Below are 16,564 nucleotides of genomic sequence, written 5' to 3'. Positions count from 1 at the left end.
TCGTACAATTAGGCAAAAATTTTACAAAAATGATGTAAAATGGCTACTTTATCTCATATTTTTTGTCAAATTGTATGTTGGTTGTAAGCATAACATTATTCTTAGAAAAATACTGATAAAAGTCTCCCAACAAATCGAGAATACAACAATTTCTGAAAGGTGTAACAACATGCATCTACATTTTTTCTGGAAAATAATCATATTAATCATAACCAGTCCATGATTTTATCCACATTCAAACGAAAAAAGTGTCATAAAATAAAATATAAGAAAGTGCGGTTAATTATGGCTCCTCTCCACATAATAACATAGATTTGGAGTTGAGAAACAATGAACCTGGACACATTTTGAAGGCACAGCCTGAGAGAAATAAATTAATTGGTGATAGAAAATGTTCCCGATTGCCATAATGTTTCTTCAAGTCAATGGATTCGCCAGGAGGCACACTTGGTGCCGCTGAAAGAGGCAAGCCAATGAAGAATCTACCTTAGAGAGAAAAAAGTGAGCATCCACCCAAAGCAGAATAGTATACATATAGAAATCAGGTACAATGAATGTAGACGGTTTTTGGGAGTTAGCTAAATAGTGATTTTAATTGAAATGATTTGAGGGATTTTAGAGAAGGTGAGTATATGGTTTGTAAACTAACTCTAGTTAGTTTGACGGTCCGCTTAGGGTATTTTGATATATTACTCGAGAGGTCTTGAGTTTGAATTCCCACAACTATTAATAAGGGGTAACCACTGGAGGCTTACCTAGTCATTAACTTCAAGGCTCCGAAAATTAGTTGAGGTACATGTAAATTGGCCCAGACATCCTCGCAAAAAAAAAAAAAAAAAAAAAAAAAAAAAAAAAAAAGAATATGATTTGTGATAAACATGAAACTTGTAATATTAAATGAATTTTTGTGATATTTAAATGTTATCAATATTGATTGGAAAATGTAAGATTGCTATCTCTCTTTTATTTTTATTTTTATTTTTGTTTTTCCAATTCGAAAACTTGGTTAGATCCAAGAAATTGGAGAAATTAGAGAAAACTTCACTGGTGATTAAAACTTTTCAAATTCAATTTCTCATCAAATACTATAAATAGTTGTTAATTAACTTTGTTTAGTTGTCATCACACCTAAAAGCTTTACATCAACTTGATATATATATTTTTTAATTCCAATTTGTATGTGCGGAGCTTGTCTTTATCCAGTTTGTATGTATATATTCGAATTTAAGATATTTGACTCTGATACCATGTTAAATTATTATCTCACTTAAAAGTTTAAACTTGTAGGTGACGGCTTAATATATATTACACAGATAATCTTTATGTTTTACTTTTTAGTTTAAATATAGGTAGAAGATTATATATATAAAAAAGTAAGGCTCGTTTGATTCACTCTTCCAAATAGCATTCTGCGTTTTCCCAATAAAGTTAAACAGTAAAATTGGTTTATTCTCATAATATTATTCTATATTATTTAATTTCTTTTAAACCCCCCTAAATTTGTTAATTTAACTAAACACTCCCAATTTTTTTTTAGAAATTGCAAAAACACCCCAACAACCCACATTTACTAGATTCTGGCTACCACTGTTGGAAATTGGCTGGAATTTGGTATAATGGCACACTACCTACTGAATCTGGCCGGTAGTGCGCCGATCTAGCATTTTTCGGCCAGATCCACGGTGGATCTGGCCATCAACGGTCAGATCTTTGGCCATAGCTAGTCGTCAACGACGGCTAAGATATGGTCGTTATTGACCATCAACGACGGCCGTATCTTTGGCCGTCGTTGACGACCAAATGCGGCCAAATCTAGTTGTAGATGTAACCTTTTTCGGCCAGATCCACGCACGAACAGCAAGATCTAGCCACTTATGCGCCGATATGGCTACTTCGGCTACCCTTCGGCGGTGATGGATGGCTGTCCGTATTAAATGGGTGGGTTGGGGGTGTTTTTGTTAACTTTTAATATTTTATTATATGGGTGTTTAGTAAATAAACAAACGTAGAGGATATTTTTGTTAATTTCTAAATCTTACATCGTAATACCCACTCAATTTAACTTTTTCAAAATATTATTATAAAAAGTATCAGAATAATGAATCAAACAGACCCTAAACTTTTGTTAGTGAAAGTTTAAATCCAAATTTTAAAGATATCCGAACATTAGTCGACTTATATATATATATTAAACTCAAAAGTTCAACATAGTAAATTACATATGTTAATGTCACAAAACACACCACAACTCATAGATTAAAGTACACCAAAAGCACACAACTGGTTGATTTGCTGACTTCCTCCCCCTGACGAGTTACATAAGAAAATCTTGAAGAGAAAGTATGAGCCACAATCTCCCACTTATTTTTTGTGATTATTTTACAAATATTTTATCTTAAAGAAGCATCATTGCTCTTTAAGATTTATATATATTTTTATTTTTGGTCCGCAAGCATGGCTTCTCCAGCAGTCAGGAAAACCCTTCCTGCAATTTTGCCAACAAAATTGACTAGCCTTAGCTTGTGAATCACTCGCCATCTTGGATTGGCTATGGCCAACTGAGAAAGAGAGAGAGAGACAGAAAAAAGTGAGACAATGTTCAAAGTTGAAGCTTATAAAATAATACTATCACTAGCTTAATTTATTTTCACCTTTATTCCCTTTGAGTCAAGATGCTTCTGCAGTTCCTCTAAGGAAGCAATTCCTGATGTGTCTATCTCCATTAAATCTATAACACAGAAATATATATATCAATGGCAGAAAAATATTCCAAAGTAAGTTTTATTATATATATATATATTATGAGGTGAGGACGTCCTGCTTTTAAATTTGGACGGCCATTCTTGACGAATAGCATACACTAAAAAACAAAACTTCTTCAACAAATTGTCTCGAATCAGAAATAATTTTTTTTTTTCGCTTTTTTAGTTTATTCCTACTCTTAGAAATGGAAGATCAGGACGTCCATATGAGAAAATAACTCTCTCTATATATATCTAAGTTATAATATAATATTTTTGACAAATTATATGAAATTTTCCAAACAAATACAAAGTTATTATAATCAACTTACTGGACATGTCAAGAAGTACAAGCTGAATAGTCCTTCCATCCTTTTCCTTGGTGTCCTCATCTTCTTTGTTGCTTATTCTTTTAACGATCCTTGAAGAAATGAGATAAAATCATGATGGTCCCTCTTGCATAAATCAATTAATTAAAATCTATTTCAATGGTTAATTAGTGTTAATTAAGTACCTTTCTCTAACGAAATTCGCATTTGCAAAGCAAAGCAAAGAAGATTTGATACGAACTATCAGGATTCCTGGAGGCTTAATTGCCATGGGATATTGATTCACATCACAAAACACATCTGTTCCAGGAAGCCTCCCCAGGATGTCTATGCCTGGTTGAATTGAGATCAGAATAATCTTCACAAATGATAGCGTTACCTGCATACACGGAAATTCTCAAATATTGACCTAAACTACGGACTTAAAATCTGGACATCCTCAAGAGATAGATATATAGAGTTAGAAGTTACAGCGACAAGAAGACCGATCTCAGCAGATCCAAACACAACTCCAAGCAAGGCGCCGATGCAGGCAAGAAAGTCTAGTTTATCAACCTTCCAAATCCTGAAAGCTTCACTGAAGTCAATGAGTCCAGGAAGAGCTGAAAGAATAATTGAAGCAAGAATTGCTACTGGTGTGTAATACAAGAGCTTTGTGAAAAATTCCAGGGAAATGAAAACGGTGATCGCCATCACAATATTTGACACAGCTGTTTCACAACCGGCACTGAAATTGACAGCACTCCGCGAGAATGAACCTGCATATAATGTACTTACTACTTAGTTCTTCGATCATAGAATAATTGATGTATAGTTACTAATTTAAGCTTTTAGGTCAACTAGTACTTATCGTGCTGTCAGAGAGATTTTGTTTAGACTTACCAGTTGCAACATAGCAAGAGGTGAAAGATCCCACAAGGTTCATGAACCCCATGGCAACCATTTCTTTGTTTCCATCAAGATGGTAGCCCTTGGAGGATGCAAAAGATCGGCCGACGGCTACTGCTTCCTGTAATTGTACATAAAAACACAGTTGAAATTAAGGAAGATGAAAGAGAGGCTTGAATGATTAGTCTTGGAAACTTACTGTGAGAGCAACAATGGCAACTATTAGTCCAATTTTAGCCACTTCTCCAACATGTGGACTGTTGAATTGCAACTGATGAACTGAGCTTGGATTTAAGCCTCCTTTGATGTGCTTTACTGTTTTTACTCCATGTTTATCAGCTTTTGTTATAATCACAATAACAGTTGATAAAACAACTGATATTAAAGGAGCAATAGCTGGCAACCAAAAGAGCTTCCTGTTCCTTTTACCCTGATTATATTATAAATTGATCTAGAAATGGTTAAAAAAATTACAAATAATTAGCAATAAAGTTAGTTCTAAATGATTTAGTAATGGAGCTTACCAGGAATCTAGTAGTCAGGATGAAAATCAAGAATGAACAACCAAGAATACAATCATGAGGATTCCACTGTGATGATCAAAGAATAAAAGGAATTGATAAATGAAAATATCAAATTTGATTTAATGTGGAAATTAATTTGATGAAATTGGCTTGCTTGTATCTTACATGATGATGATCAAGTGATTTCCACACAGCTTCCATGACAGAAATAACATCAGTTTTGTTTGTGAAGTGAGAGATTCCAAGTAGTCCTTTTAGTTGCTGAAGACCAATGACTATGGCTGCACCAGCCATGAACCCAACTATGGCAGCATGTGATAGAAAATCCACAAGAAAACCTGACCTTTAGTGTAAAAGCAAGGATTGATTATACATCAATTTTGGTGAATTTGAAAAAAAAACAAAATAACTAAAAGAAGCTCACCTGAAAAGTCCAAAGGCAGCCTGGAACATGCCAGCGAAGAAGGTTGCAGTGAGAACAAGGTTTGTGTATGCAATTGGATTAGCCACAGGATCTTCTAGTTTCTGTACCATTGAGGATAAAAGCAGTGAAATTACAGCTACTGGTCCAATTGCTATCTCTCTTGAAGTCCCCATTACAGCATAAATGAGAGGTGGCACAACACTTGTATCTGAGAAAAATAAACAAAATCATCCACTCAACTTTTACTCAAGGCTTCTACAAAAAAAAAAAAAAAAAGAAAAAAAGAAAAAAAAAAATTTCAGGGTACTTACAGAGGCCATATTGAGGAGCAAGCTTTGCCAAAGTTGCATATCCTATACTCTGAATGAACATAACAATGTTTGTTAGTCATGATAGTTCTTAATTTAATGCTAATCATCATGTAATTTCAAGTTAATTTTTCTGTTTACCTGAGGAATGCAGAGACTGGCAAGAGTGAGACCTGCCAATAAATCATTCTTAAATTTTTTTGCCTTGTAGTCCTGACACCAGGAGACAATAGGAAACACTTCCTGCAACACCGAGACGACACGCTTTGGCCTTGACTGCCTGTTGAGAGATTGCAGTTTGTTTCCAAAAGGAGAAACAGTTTCCTTGAAAGCTCTGAGTAAACCTGGTGGTTCAGGAGGATTGAGCAGCCACTGAGTCCTATCTGCCAGGCCTTGTTTCTCCAGGTCGAGCATTTCCTGCTCGGTGGAGCTTTCAACTGCAGAAGCAGCCATGAGATCTTGAAGTGTTTGGGAGAACTTGGAGAGCTCTTGCTCTCTCAAGGGAATTTCTGGACCAGGGCTATAGCTATTAGCAGAATTGTTCATGCCAAAATGCTTAATGCCAGGTTTTGGCATGAACCATTCCAGTGCCTTTTTGTACAAATCCCTGGAAAAGGAAATTCAATGGCTCAGGGATTTTTTACAATAAAATAATCACAACTAAAAAAGAAACGACTCACAAAAGAGTCGGAATGTGGAGAATTGTTCTCTAAGTTTATTGATTGTGTACTTGAATTCTCTAACTGTCAGTGAAGCAACTTATATATAGTTTTTATTCAAGGAAGGTTCCAAGCCACTAAGCTTGAAGAATCATACTTTTAACTCTATGGACCTCATGGAGTCATGGAGTCAAGAGAAATAACATCACCCCACTATCAGGATTTAATAAATCAAGCACTTTTTGCCATTGTTGGATTCACAGTACTTATTTGTGAGCAAAATGTGTCAATTATTTAACACAAAAATTGTCACATTCCACATCGCTAACGAATGACTTTGGGATTCGATTTATAAGACTTAGAGTCCTCGTAACTAGCCGGATGTGTTCTAGGTAAAAGACACTTGCATGAAGTCCAAATACGAATCAGTGCCGGCATGCTCTGAAAGTGGATAATACTATTTGATTAAACCCGGGATATGACAAAAGAATTGGGCTCCGTTTGGTTCAAGATTGGGAATACTACTCTTGGTATTCTCAAAAAAGTTAAACAGTAAAATACCCAAAATCTCTCATTTTTGGGAATACTATTTTCAATATTATTTAATTTTTTTTAAACCCTCTAAATTTGTTAATTTAATTAAATACCCCTAAATATTTTTTTTAAAATTACAAAAACACCCCAACAATCCATATTTACCAGATTCCGGCCACCACTACCGGAAAATGGCCGGAATCTGGTAGGATGGCGCACTACCGGCTGAATCTGGCCGGTAGTGCGCCGATCTGGCCTTTTCCGGCCAGATCCACCCTTCCGGCTGAATCTGGCCGGTAGTGCGCCGATCTAGCCTTTTCCGGCCAGAGGCCACGGTGGATCTGGCCGGAAAAGGCCAGATCTAAGGCCAAAGATTGGCGTAACACGGTCCCGACGGCAACCAAACGGTCGTCGTTGACCATCAACGACGCCGTTTGTTGGCTGTCGTTGAGAGCAAATACGGCTAGATCTGCTGTTGACGGCCAGATTGACCATAGATCTGGCCTTTTCCGGCCAGATCACCGTGGATCTGGCCGGAAAAGGCCATAGCGACGCATGACGGCAAGATCCAACCGGTCATGCGATAAGGCGACTCCGGCCACCTCCGGTGGTGGTCGCCGGCTGGGGTGTTTGAGGGTGGGTTAGGGGTATTTTTGTTAACTTTTATGTTTTATTATAGGGGGTATTTTGTAAAAAAACAAACATAAAGGGTATTTATTAATTTATAAATTCTACATCGTAATACCCGCCCAATTAACTTTTTTTAACTTTTTTCAAAAAACTTTTCCAAAACCCCAAATTTTGAACCAAAAGGAGCTTGATGTTTGTTTGAAGTGGAGTTCAAATTGAGGTTGATCGCAGGAATTTTTAAGGACCAAGAAGGGCATGTATGTATTTCCTTTTCAGATTAATGTTAAAGCTAGTGCATAATTTGTTTTTTCTTGATATGACTTTAATGAAGTGCTTGATGACTTCTGTCCATCTTAATTCATTGCTCTCATTTTCATCTACAGTTAATTGGCCTTCATCGATTGGATTTCAGGTTAGTGTTTGATGATGTTATTAATTAGTGTTTGATGAGGTATTAATTAGTATGTTTTACAAGAATATTTTCAAAAGCTTTGGATCTAGATTTAGTCAATCTTGTCCTCCAAAAATTTCCGAAAGTTAAGGCTTGTCTAGAAAGTATGTGCACCATCATAAATTAATCATAATATATATCTGAAAGTATAATCTTCTTGAAAGGGTAAGTTTACAATTAGTGGTAACATTATATCTGATACGATTTGGTGAGGGTGTCCGAGTCAGCTTACGCGTATCTCAATTAATCCTATAAGGTTCTGAAGTTGACAGTTGGGTAAATCCCCCATAATTACCTAGATGAATCGAATTTAGAATCTTTTAAGTAATACATCAAAAATTTTAGTTAACTTTGAAGCATCCAATGGTGGTTATGATCTATGGTGACGGGGTGTCCGAGTCAGAGTACGCGCATCTCAACTAATCCCATAAGGTTCTGAAGTTGACAGTTGGGTAAATCCCTATGTAATTACCCCTATTAGCAACCCAGATGAATCGAATTTAGAACTTCTTAAGTAATACATCTAAAAATCTTAGTTATATTGAAGCACCTATGATGATTATGATCTAATAGTTTACATGGGGATATATTATCTTTTAGAATAATATAACTAATTTAGTTTTAAAACTAATATCAGTATATTATCATCGATAGTTTTTTAAGATAAATACATATATAATGTTATTTTATTAGACGAATATGCATATTATTTGAATATAATAATATGATATATTTATCTTTGTGTTGATATATGACTCTCATCTTCTTATAGATCTTGACTATATATGAATATAAAAGATTAATTTTTTAAAATTCTTTGAAGTTGAGGGGGAACTCAAATTGAAAAATGATCTAAGTTCCCTTTTAGGTAGATGTTAAAAAGTAAATAACTTTTTGAGTTGACAAAGCTTTATTGGGCTTAGTGGGGCATGCATCTACCCCATAAATTGGGAAAATACATAAGATTCGTTATGCAGTTTTAGAAACAAATGATTTAACACAAATCACTTTCAACTTAATAACCCACAATTTATTTAAATATTTGACATCCTCCAGTCTCCACTATGTTTTTTTACACAAATAGCAAGTGACATGAATAGTAAATAATAAACAACAAAACACAAATAAGCAGCAAATTAACAATCCACTTATTAAATAGAGTCAAGAGAAAGCTTTCAAATGGTGGCCATATTAGCACTAAGATTTGAATCCATTGCCTCTGCAATACTCAAGAAGACCTTTCCTCCAATGTTATCCACAAAGTTGGCAAGCCTTAGCCTGTGAATCACTTGCCATTTGGGGTTGGCAATGGCTAACTAAAGATGATGAAACTCAGTGTAAGAAATTCCAACTGAAAATGGATTATTAATGTCAATTAATTAAAAGTAGTATCAACACTTTATTACCTTCATTCCATTTGCTTCAAGATTCTTATTCAATTCCTCTAGAGAAGCAATTCCAGATGTATCAATGTTTATTAAGTCTATCACGTAAAAGAAAAGATCAAGTTATTGTTAAACGAATTTTTGATACGAAATTTGTAATACAGATTCTAAATCGTTGATCTATTGTAATCTAATTGGCCTCGATAGAGAAGTTAGAGGGAGGTATATGCTTGCATTTTTAGTTTGTGTATCTCTAAGTTTCGAAGAAAAATATCCTTATCCACATTGGAAATTCAAACAAATTGGAAACAAATAATAATGTGTACCATTTGAGAGATATAACACTTACTTGACATGTCAAGAAGCACAAGTTGAATAGTCCTCTGTGACTTTTCTTCGCTGTCTTCATGATCTTTCTCTTCTGTTATCCTTCTTATAATCCTTTAAAATTGACAATAAGAAGAGAACTATATTCTTCATCTTTTTAGTATATGGGAGCTTTAACTAATTAAATAATTATATTTAGGCTGAAATATATATATACCTTTCTTTAACAAAATTGGCATTTGCAAAACAAAGTAAGGCAGATTTGACTTGGATTATGAGGATTCCAGGAGTCCTGACTGCGATAGGATATTGCTTGACATCGCGAAACAAATCGGTTCCAGGAAGTCTTCCAAGCTTTTCTATGCCTGGTTGAATTGAGATCAGAATTATCTTCGCAAATGATATTGTTACCTGCAGCAGACTAGCTCATTTTTATTAGCATCTTTCTCCCTTAACAAACTCCAATATTATTTCACCTATTCAGGTCTAAATTAATGAATAAATTAACAATTAAGGATCCTGTTTAGTATCTGAAAATGTTAGTCCAAAGATTCTCAAATGATATAAACAAAGAACCTATTATTTATTTTTTACTTTATTGGCATTAGACAAGTTGTGTTGCCATAATTTTTGGTGGGGTATATAGAACTATAAGTGCCATGAAAAATGATTAAACTGTTTACAAGCTTGGACTCCATCATGCACAGTTTACCCAATTCATATATTCAAAGTTTAAATTGAAAGTATTTTCCACCACAACAGTTGAAGCATTTTAGATAAGATGGAACCACCCATTATGAGCCATTTTCTTTTGTTGTAGAGACATAGATCCATTGATTGATACATCCAGTAAAAAAGAATCAGAATTGATAGATATATTTGTCGAAACACGTATTAAAGAATCAAAACAGTTCATCTAGAAGGATAGGTTAAGTGGGTAGATAAATTTCTTTTCAGAGGCTCGATGATTGGTCTGAATAAATGTGTTCTTCAATACTTGCAAAAACACGGGGGATAAAAAAAAATGTGTACTTACCGCGACAGAAAGACCGATCTCCACTGATCCAAACAATACACCAAAGAAGGCTCCAATGCAGGCAAGGAAGTCTAGTTTGTCAACTTTCCAAATATTGTGAACTTCATTAAGGTCAATGAGGCCAGGAAGAGCTGAAAGAATAATTGAAGCAAGGATTGCAATTGGGGTGTAATACAAGAGCCTTGTGAACAATTCTAATGATATGAGCACTGTGATGGCCATCACTATATTTGACACTGCAGTTTCACATCCAGCACTGAAGTTTACAGCAGTGCGTGAGAATGAACCTGAAGATTAGTTTAAAAGAGTTATTGCAGCACAATATGGTTAAAAGAGTTACTAGATGTGACACTAGCTCCAAATTTAACAATCTGGAGGTGTAATTATATAGAATGGTCAAGATGTATGAGGTGAAGGTAGAGCTTTTGAATTCTACATCCATCGTCTTATTGGAGAAGTCATTCGGCTAATAATATATGCATATATGTAATATCCACTACCCATCTCCTCTAGCAGGGATTGGAAAATTTTGTTTTTCACGTATTGTCTTTACCCACTTTATTTAGTGAGAATTCAGACTTATCTCTTACTTAGCTCTTTTTATTGGGGAACTGTTCCCCCCTCAAACATGATGATTGTAATTCTCTAAGCTCTACACGAGAAGGTGGGTGGAGATATTACATATATAGTATAAGGTCTTTTTTGGGTGATTCCAATAGCAAAATTGTATCTATTAGATCTAAAGAAAACAATATCAGGTCATGTGGAAACAGGTCGACGTTACTCAACTATATAAGACTCAAAATTATAAATTGCTTAAGTCTAAGCTATATATTAGGATGATTAATTAAGGTACAAGATGCTAAATGCAGATTTATAAAAGAAGGGGCTGGCTCTGATCGAAATGAGGATGCAAGACCCATAAAAAAATGATATTTCTGAGAAATCAATTTGAAATTGAAATAACAAAGAAGCTTTAATTTACCAGTGGCCACATAGCAAGATGTAAAGGATCCTACAATGTTCATGAAGCCAAAGGCAACCATTTCCTTATTTCCATCTAGGTGGTATCCTTTAATTGAAGCAAAGGATCTGCCAACAGCAATTGCTTCCTAGTGTTGAAATTATGATTCAAAATCAGGTAATTAATTAGTTATTTTCATAATAAATATTCAAGAAAAAAGGGAAATAATATTTTACAATCATAAGAGACTCACAGTGAGTGCAACAACAGCAGCAATCAGTCCAATTTTTGCCACTTCTCCAACATGTTTGCCATTGAACTGTAACTGGTGCACTGAACTTGGATTTATGCCTTTTTCAATGTGCTTCACTATTTTAACTCCATGTTCATCAGCTCTTGTCAGGAATACAATGAGAGTTGATAAAATAACCGATACTAGCGGCGCAATCGCTGGCACCCAGAAGAGTTTCTTGTTCCTCCTTCCCTGTCAGAATGAGCAATAAGTTTATCAGAATTCTAGAGATATTAATTCTCTGAAACTAACCGGACTTAATTCGGTGAAAGGAAGAATGAACAATGTGGCTTCATATATCAATGTATAGTACTTACCAGGAATCTAGTAACTAAGATGAAGCTCAGGAATGAACAACCCAGGATAAAATTATCAGGATTCCACTGAAATGAGTAAAAATTAAAGGGTAAATGAACATATTAAAGGAGCCAAAGCCATGTAACTCGTACTTATAACCTTTACTTCTGATAATATGTTAAATTATTATTCGACTCGAAAGCTTAAGTTATCAGATAATGACACAAAATTAATATTTAAATGTGATAGAATTTTATGACAAAAAGAAAAACAATGGAAAGAGAGGAACATTATTACCGGATGATGAACTGATTTCCACACAGCTTTCATAACAGAGATAACATCAGTCTTGTTTGTAAAATAAGTAATTCCAAGTAGTCCCTTAAGTTGTTGAAGACCAATGACAATGGCTGCACCAGCCACGAACCCAACAATAGCAGCATGTGGCAAAATATCAACAAGAAAACCCAACCTGTGGAATCAAATAGTGAAAAGCCAACAACAAAAACTGATTAATTACCACTCTTATAATTGGCTTGAAACAACAATAACTAAACAAGAAGCAGAATAAAATGACCCACCTGAACAGCCCAAAGGCAGCTTGAAAAGTGCCCGCAAAAAAGGTTGCAGTCAGAACTAAATTTCTGTATTCAATTGGATTAGCCTGAGGATCTTCTAGTTTCTGAATCATTGAACACAAAAGCATTGACACAACCGCCACAGGTCCAATTGCTATTTCTCTTGAAGTCCCCATTACAGCATAAATTAAAGGTGGGACAGCACTTGTATCTAGAGCAAACGAAAAACAGTTCTTATAGAGGAAATTAAATTAAAATTTTCTTCGTTATTTTGACATAAATCGAACTTCATTTTGAACTTACAGAGGCCATATTGAGGATCAAGCTTCGCCAAGGTTGCATATCCAATGCTCTACAGGAAACACACATTAAAATTGAGCAAATAAATTTTAGTATTATTTAAATTTCCTAAGATTTTACCTGAGGGATGCTGAGGCTTGCAAGAGTTAATCCTGCCATTAAATCGTTCTTAAATTTTGTTGCCTTGTAGTTTCGGCACCAGGAAAGAATAGTAAATATTCCTTTCAGAAATGAAGCCACATGTTTTGATCCGGGCTCATTCTTGAACTTGTTTCTTTGAGATGAAACACTTTTTCTCACTGAGTGAACAAGCTCATTCCAAGGCCCTGGTGGCGTTGGAGAATTAAGCAGCCATTGAGCTCTCTCATTGTGGTCGTTGTTCACCTCCAAGTCGAGAATTTCCTGGACATTGGAGTTTTCCTGGACATTGGAGTTTTCAGAGGCTGGAGAAGCATCCATGGCCATTGATTTGAAGTGTTTGGGGGAACTCGAAGAGCTGAAGCTGAAACTTTCAGGCTCTCTCAAGATTTGAATATCAGGGTTCGTTAAATTATCCATGAGAACGTTGTCAACTTTTGATGCTGAAGAGCTTGGAGAGTTTAAATGATCTTATATGCAACTAGAAAAGCTAAGTCAAGTGGCTGAGCTTTATGACAACAAAATTACATCACGTTCAAAGATTTGCATGTCCATTAAAATAAGAAGGGCATTTGCATGATGGTGATTGTACTCTTACATCACTATGATTTCAAGTTTTAAGTAGTAAAAGATATACCAATTTCTAGGGAATTATTAATTCTCTTATTTTATACCAAGGGCAGATTCTGTAAAACCATTTGCTTGTGAAGCAATTAGGTCGGTCTTGATTTATTAAGATTGAAAGAATAAGTGCTGTTAGGTTAAAGTTGAGAAGGACTTGACCTTGGTGGAGCATCCCAGGCCTTAGTGGAGCATTCCAGGACAAAAAATATTTGCAAAAAGCCTGTACCTATCTGTGAATAGACTAATGAGAAGCAAATAAATGTTCCTTTCAGAGGTGCTCTAAGGCAAGGCAGATACAAACTCTTCAGCTAGTGCTTGCTGTTCGGTCTCCACTCTCACTTGTTCTAACACATAAATTGAAATATATGTCATTTAATAAAGAAGAAAAGTAGAGCATTTGGAATGATTTTCCCATATGATTTGTTTGCTTAATACTGTTGGTTTTGATAACATTTTTGTTTCAATTATAAACAACATTACACTACTAATGTGTATTTTTAAAGGGTGAATTTTTGTTGGTTGGCTTTATCTTGGTGATGGTTATCTTGTATACGGTTTGGAGATGGTCTTGTATAGACTGTTATTTTCGTCCTAACCCACGGTTTGTCTTGTGGTAGGATATGCATTGGAGATAGTCTTGTATAGATTGTTATTTTCGTCCTAACCTACGGTTTGTCTTGTGGTAGGATATGCATCGAAGATAGTCTTGTGTAGCTCTTTTGTCTTGGTTAAATTTTTGTTTTTGATCCTCCTAAGAGTTTGTCATGTGGTAGACTGGTCACCTTTCTAGGCCTCTTTGTATATTCATTTTCATTTTCATTTTCTATTTAAAGCTTAATTACCCAAAAAAATAAAATAAATTATACTACTAATAGTGTTTATACATGTAATATCCGATACTCAAATTAGCAGTCAATACAGATATGTTTTTGGGTTTCACACAAACGTTCTTCATTCAAAACATAATTGTTTAGTTAAAAGATTCAAGTGTTCTAAACTGAATCCCAAACTTTTCGCTAACGATGTATTCATCTAAATACTTCAAATTAAAAGAGGATTCTGAACCCAATATATAAAATTGTTTTTGTGTGGATTTACTTTATCACATGATTTGTGATAGTTTCCAAAAAGGTGACTTGCTAATGTACTAATTCACTCTTAAATAATTAATTCCAATTATTGAATTGACATATAGACATTCCATGCCATAAAATTAATGCAATAATGAATTGATCATTTGCCAACAAGATTGCCTTTATGTGGCCATCCCATGTGCAAATTGCAGGATTGGTAATGGGTCTTGCACTATACTCTAGAGTGGAAGGTCTTTAATTTTAGTTATGTAGTGGGAGCCTTCAGAATCTTGGATGACTGTCATTTTCCCATAAATTGGGAACCTGACAAAATATAATAGCTATATATCCAAATGAAGTGCAATATAGCCCTGGAGAATAAAGATATTGGGGCCAACCCATTTACATTCTTCTTCAGTTTCACTAGAATTCAACCATAAAGTGACCAAACCTTGTGCACACATAGGATGAAATTATTGGAAGGATTTTTGTCTACATCTCCAAGAGGATTCCAGCTAAGGCCTTTGCATTGATTCTTATCAAAATAAGTGTTTTTCTTTTTTAATCTCTATGTGGGGATTAGGTTATGATAATTTCATAATAATAGTTTATCAACTTTGTAAAGTACTATTTTCCTTTTTTAAAATATAAATTTTAGATCATTTAACGATTATAGTATTAGTGTCGGTAAAATATAGTAGTTTTTAATTTTTTTAAGTAAACCTTTGAATCTTGTTTAAAATTTGTGCTCAACCAATAACGTTATCAATTCAGTATTATAATAACCAATAATGTTATCAATTCAGTATTATAATATGACTCGTATAACAAAGTATAATAGACCAACCAGAAATTTTGGCAACTCTAACATTGCTTAATTCCTGTCAAAGTTAAATGATATAGCAATCTTAATTCATAAACTACCACATCAATTTTTTATTATATATGTCCCTCTCTGGATGGTCTTTCTTTAAGGGGCTGCTTGGGGTTCCTATTATGCTATCTCGCACCTCTTGTTGTTTTAGAGATAAATTGTGCATTTGCTATGTTAAGTTCCTTCAGACGAGGTAGAAGAAAGGCTTAAATGGACAGCTTTTTATTGGTGAACACTTGCACCATAGGGAGGCTGCTTCTGCTGGTTTTAAGGTGTATAACTGCTAGCCTGCTCTAGATGGTTTTTTTTTTTTTTTTTTTTTTGGCATCTGGCAGCATATTCATTGGGTAGCTTGGGAGAACCTCATCCAGTCTATTGACACTGGTAAATGCAGTAGAGTGCATATTTGCACTGATGTTGTGAGAAAGGAGAATGTAAGTTTGGGAATCCTCCTTTTTATTTCATGATTCTGGGAATGTTTTATTTGGAACGAAGTATTGGGCGAACTTCAGTCTGCTTTGGGTTGTGCCTTCTTGGACTAGCTGTTACTAGCTTGTGCATGGAGACCCTGGGACTGTGTAGTCTGGGCCGGATTGTTTTGTTTAGCCTTTTGGGCTAGCAGATTCTCTCAATTTTCTTTTTTTTTTGAAATTTGAATTTTCTGTATAGCTGGTTTTAGGTTAGTTGCCTGGGCCTTCTTTTTTTATTTGGCTTACTTGTAAAGGATTGTTTATCCTATTGTCTCTGGCCTTTGTTTAGTTTAGTTTGATCCTTGGGCCTGTCCAGTGTCCAAGGCTCTTTTAAGAGAATTTCTTTTCTCAATAAGATTACTTACAATCTAATCTTTGACATGACAACTCGCACTTCATAAGATAAAAAAATTCATCAGAAACTAATTGTAAGCTGCAACGTCGAGGTTGTGAGAGAAAATTTGTAAAATTTGATTATAAGTGTAATATTGTCTCTCTTTTTTATACAATTATCGTGTTTACCAAAAAAAAATTTATTTGTGATATATATTTTATAAAGAAAATATTAAAGTGGTAATTACTGTTTGTTCAAACCATATTTGGGCTTCTATTGGGCCCTGAATCCTGAATAGAAACTGGATTGGACAAAAGGAAGAAGCTCAATATCAGAACCCAAATGGCCATCAACTTCATTTCCACTAAACGATACACTTAAAAA

At 34.7% G+C, this 16,564-nt stretch overlaps 2 protein-coding genes across 3 annotated transcripts; both read right to left on the bottom strand.

Moving 5' to 3' along the window:
- Positions 1-2,166: 2,166 nt before the first annotated feature.
- LOC116122598 (low affinity sulfate transporter 3-like) lies at positions 2,167-5,929 on the bottom strand. Of its 2 annotated transcripts, none has more exons than XM_031408427.1 (12): positions 5,356-5,929; positions 5,218-5,266; positions 4,907-5,114; positions 4,648-4,825; positions 4,483-4,548; positions 4,158-4,388; positions 3,953-4,079; positions 3,542-3,828; positions 3,256-3,449; positions 3,074-3,162; positions 2,652-2,728; positions 2,167-2,558 (listed from the first exon to the last, which is right to left on the bottom strand). In XM_031408427.1, exons 1-12 carry the CDS (start codon positions 5,788-5,790, stop codon positions 2,436-2,438), a joined length of 2,064 nt encoding a protein of 687 aa, XP_031264287.1. In that variant the 5' UTR covers positions 5,791-5,929; the 3' UTR covers positions 2,167-2,435. The 2 variants fall into 2 exon arrangements, with proteins under 2 accessions (XP_031264287.1, XP_031264288.1); XM_031408428.1 differs by having other exon boundaries at positions 3,074-3,150.
- A 2,588-nt stretch (positions 5,930-8,517) lies between these two features.
- Positions 8,518-13,312, bottom strand: LOC116122650 (low affinity sulfate transporter 3-like). Its single transcript, XM_031408475.1, has 12 exons — positions 12,788-13,312; positions 12,671-12,719; positions 12,371-12,578; positions 12,087-12,261; positions 11,810-11,875; positions 11,454-11,684; positions 11,222-11,348; positions 10,237-10,523; positions 9,418-9,611; positions 9,223-9,314; positions 8,895-8,971; positions 8,518-8,804 (listed from the first exon to the last, which is right to left on the bottom strand). Exons 1-12 carry the CDS (start codon positions 13,223-13,225, stop codon positions 8,664-8,666), a joined length of 2,085 nt encoding a protein of 694 aa, XP_031264335.1. The 5' UTR covers positions 13,226-13,312; the 3' UTR covers positions 8,518-8,663.
- Between the last annotated feature and the right edge of the window lie 3,252 nt (positions 13,313-16,564).

This window comes from Pistacia vera, unplaced genomic scaffold, assembly GCF_008641045.1.
Source record: "Pistacia vera cultivar Batoury unplaced genomic scaffold, PisVer_v2 Contig136, whole genome shotgun sequence".
Lineage (NCBI taxonomy): Eukaryota > Viridiplantae > Streptophyta > Magnoliopsida > Sapindales > Anacardiaceae > Pistacia > Pistacia vera.
The sequence above is the reverse complement of the archived record's forward strand: the minus strand, read 5'-3'. Positions and strand labels throughout refer to the sequence as shown.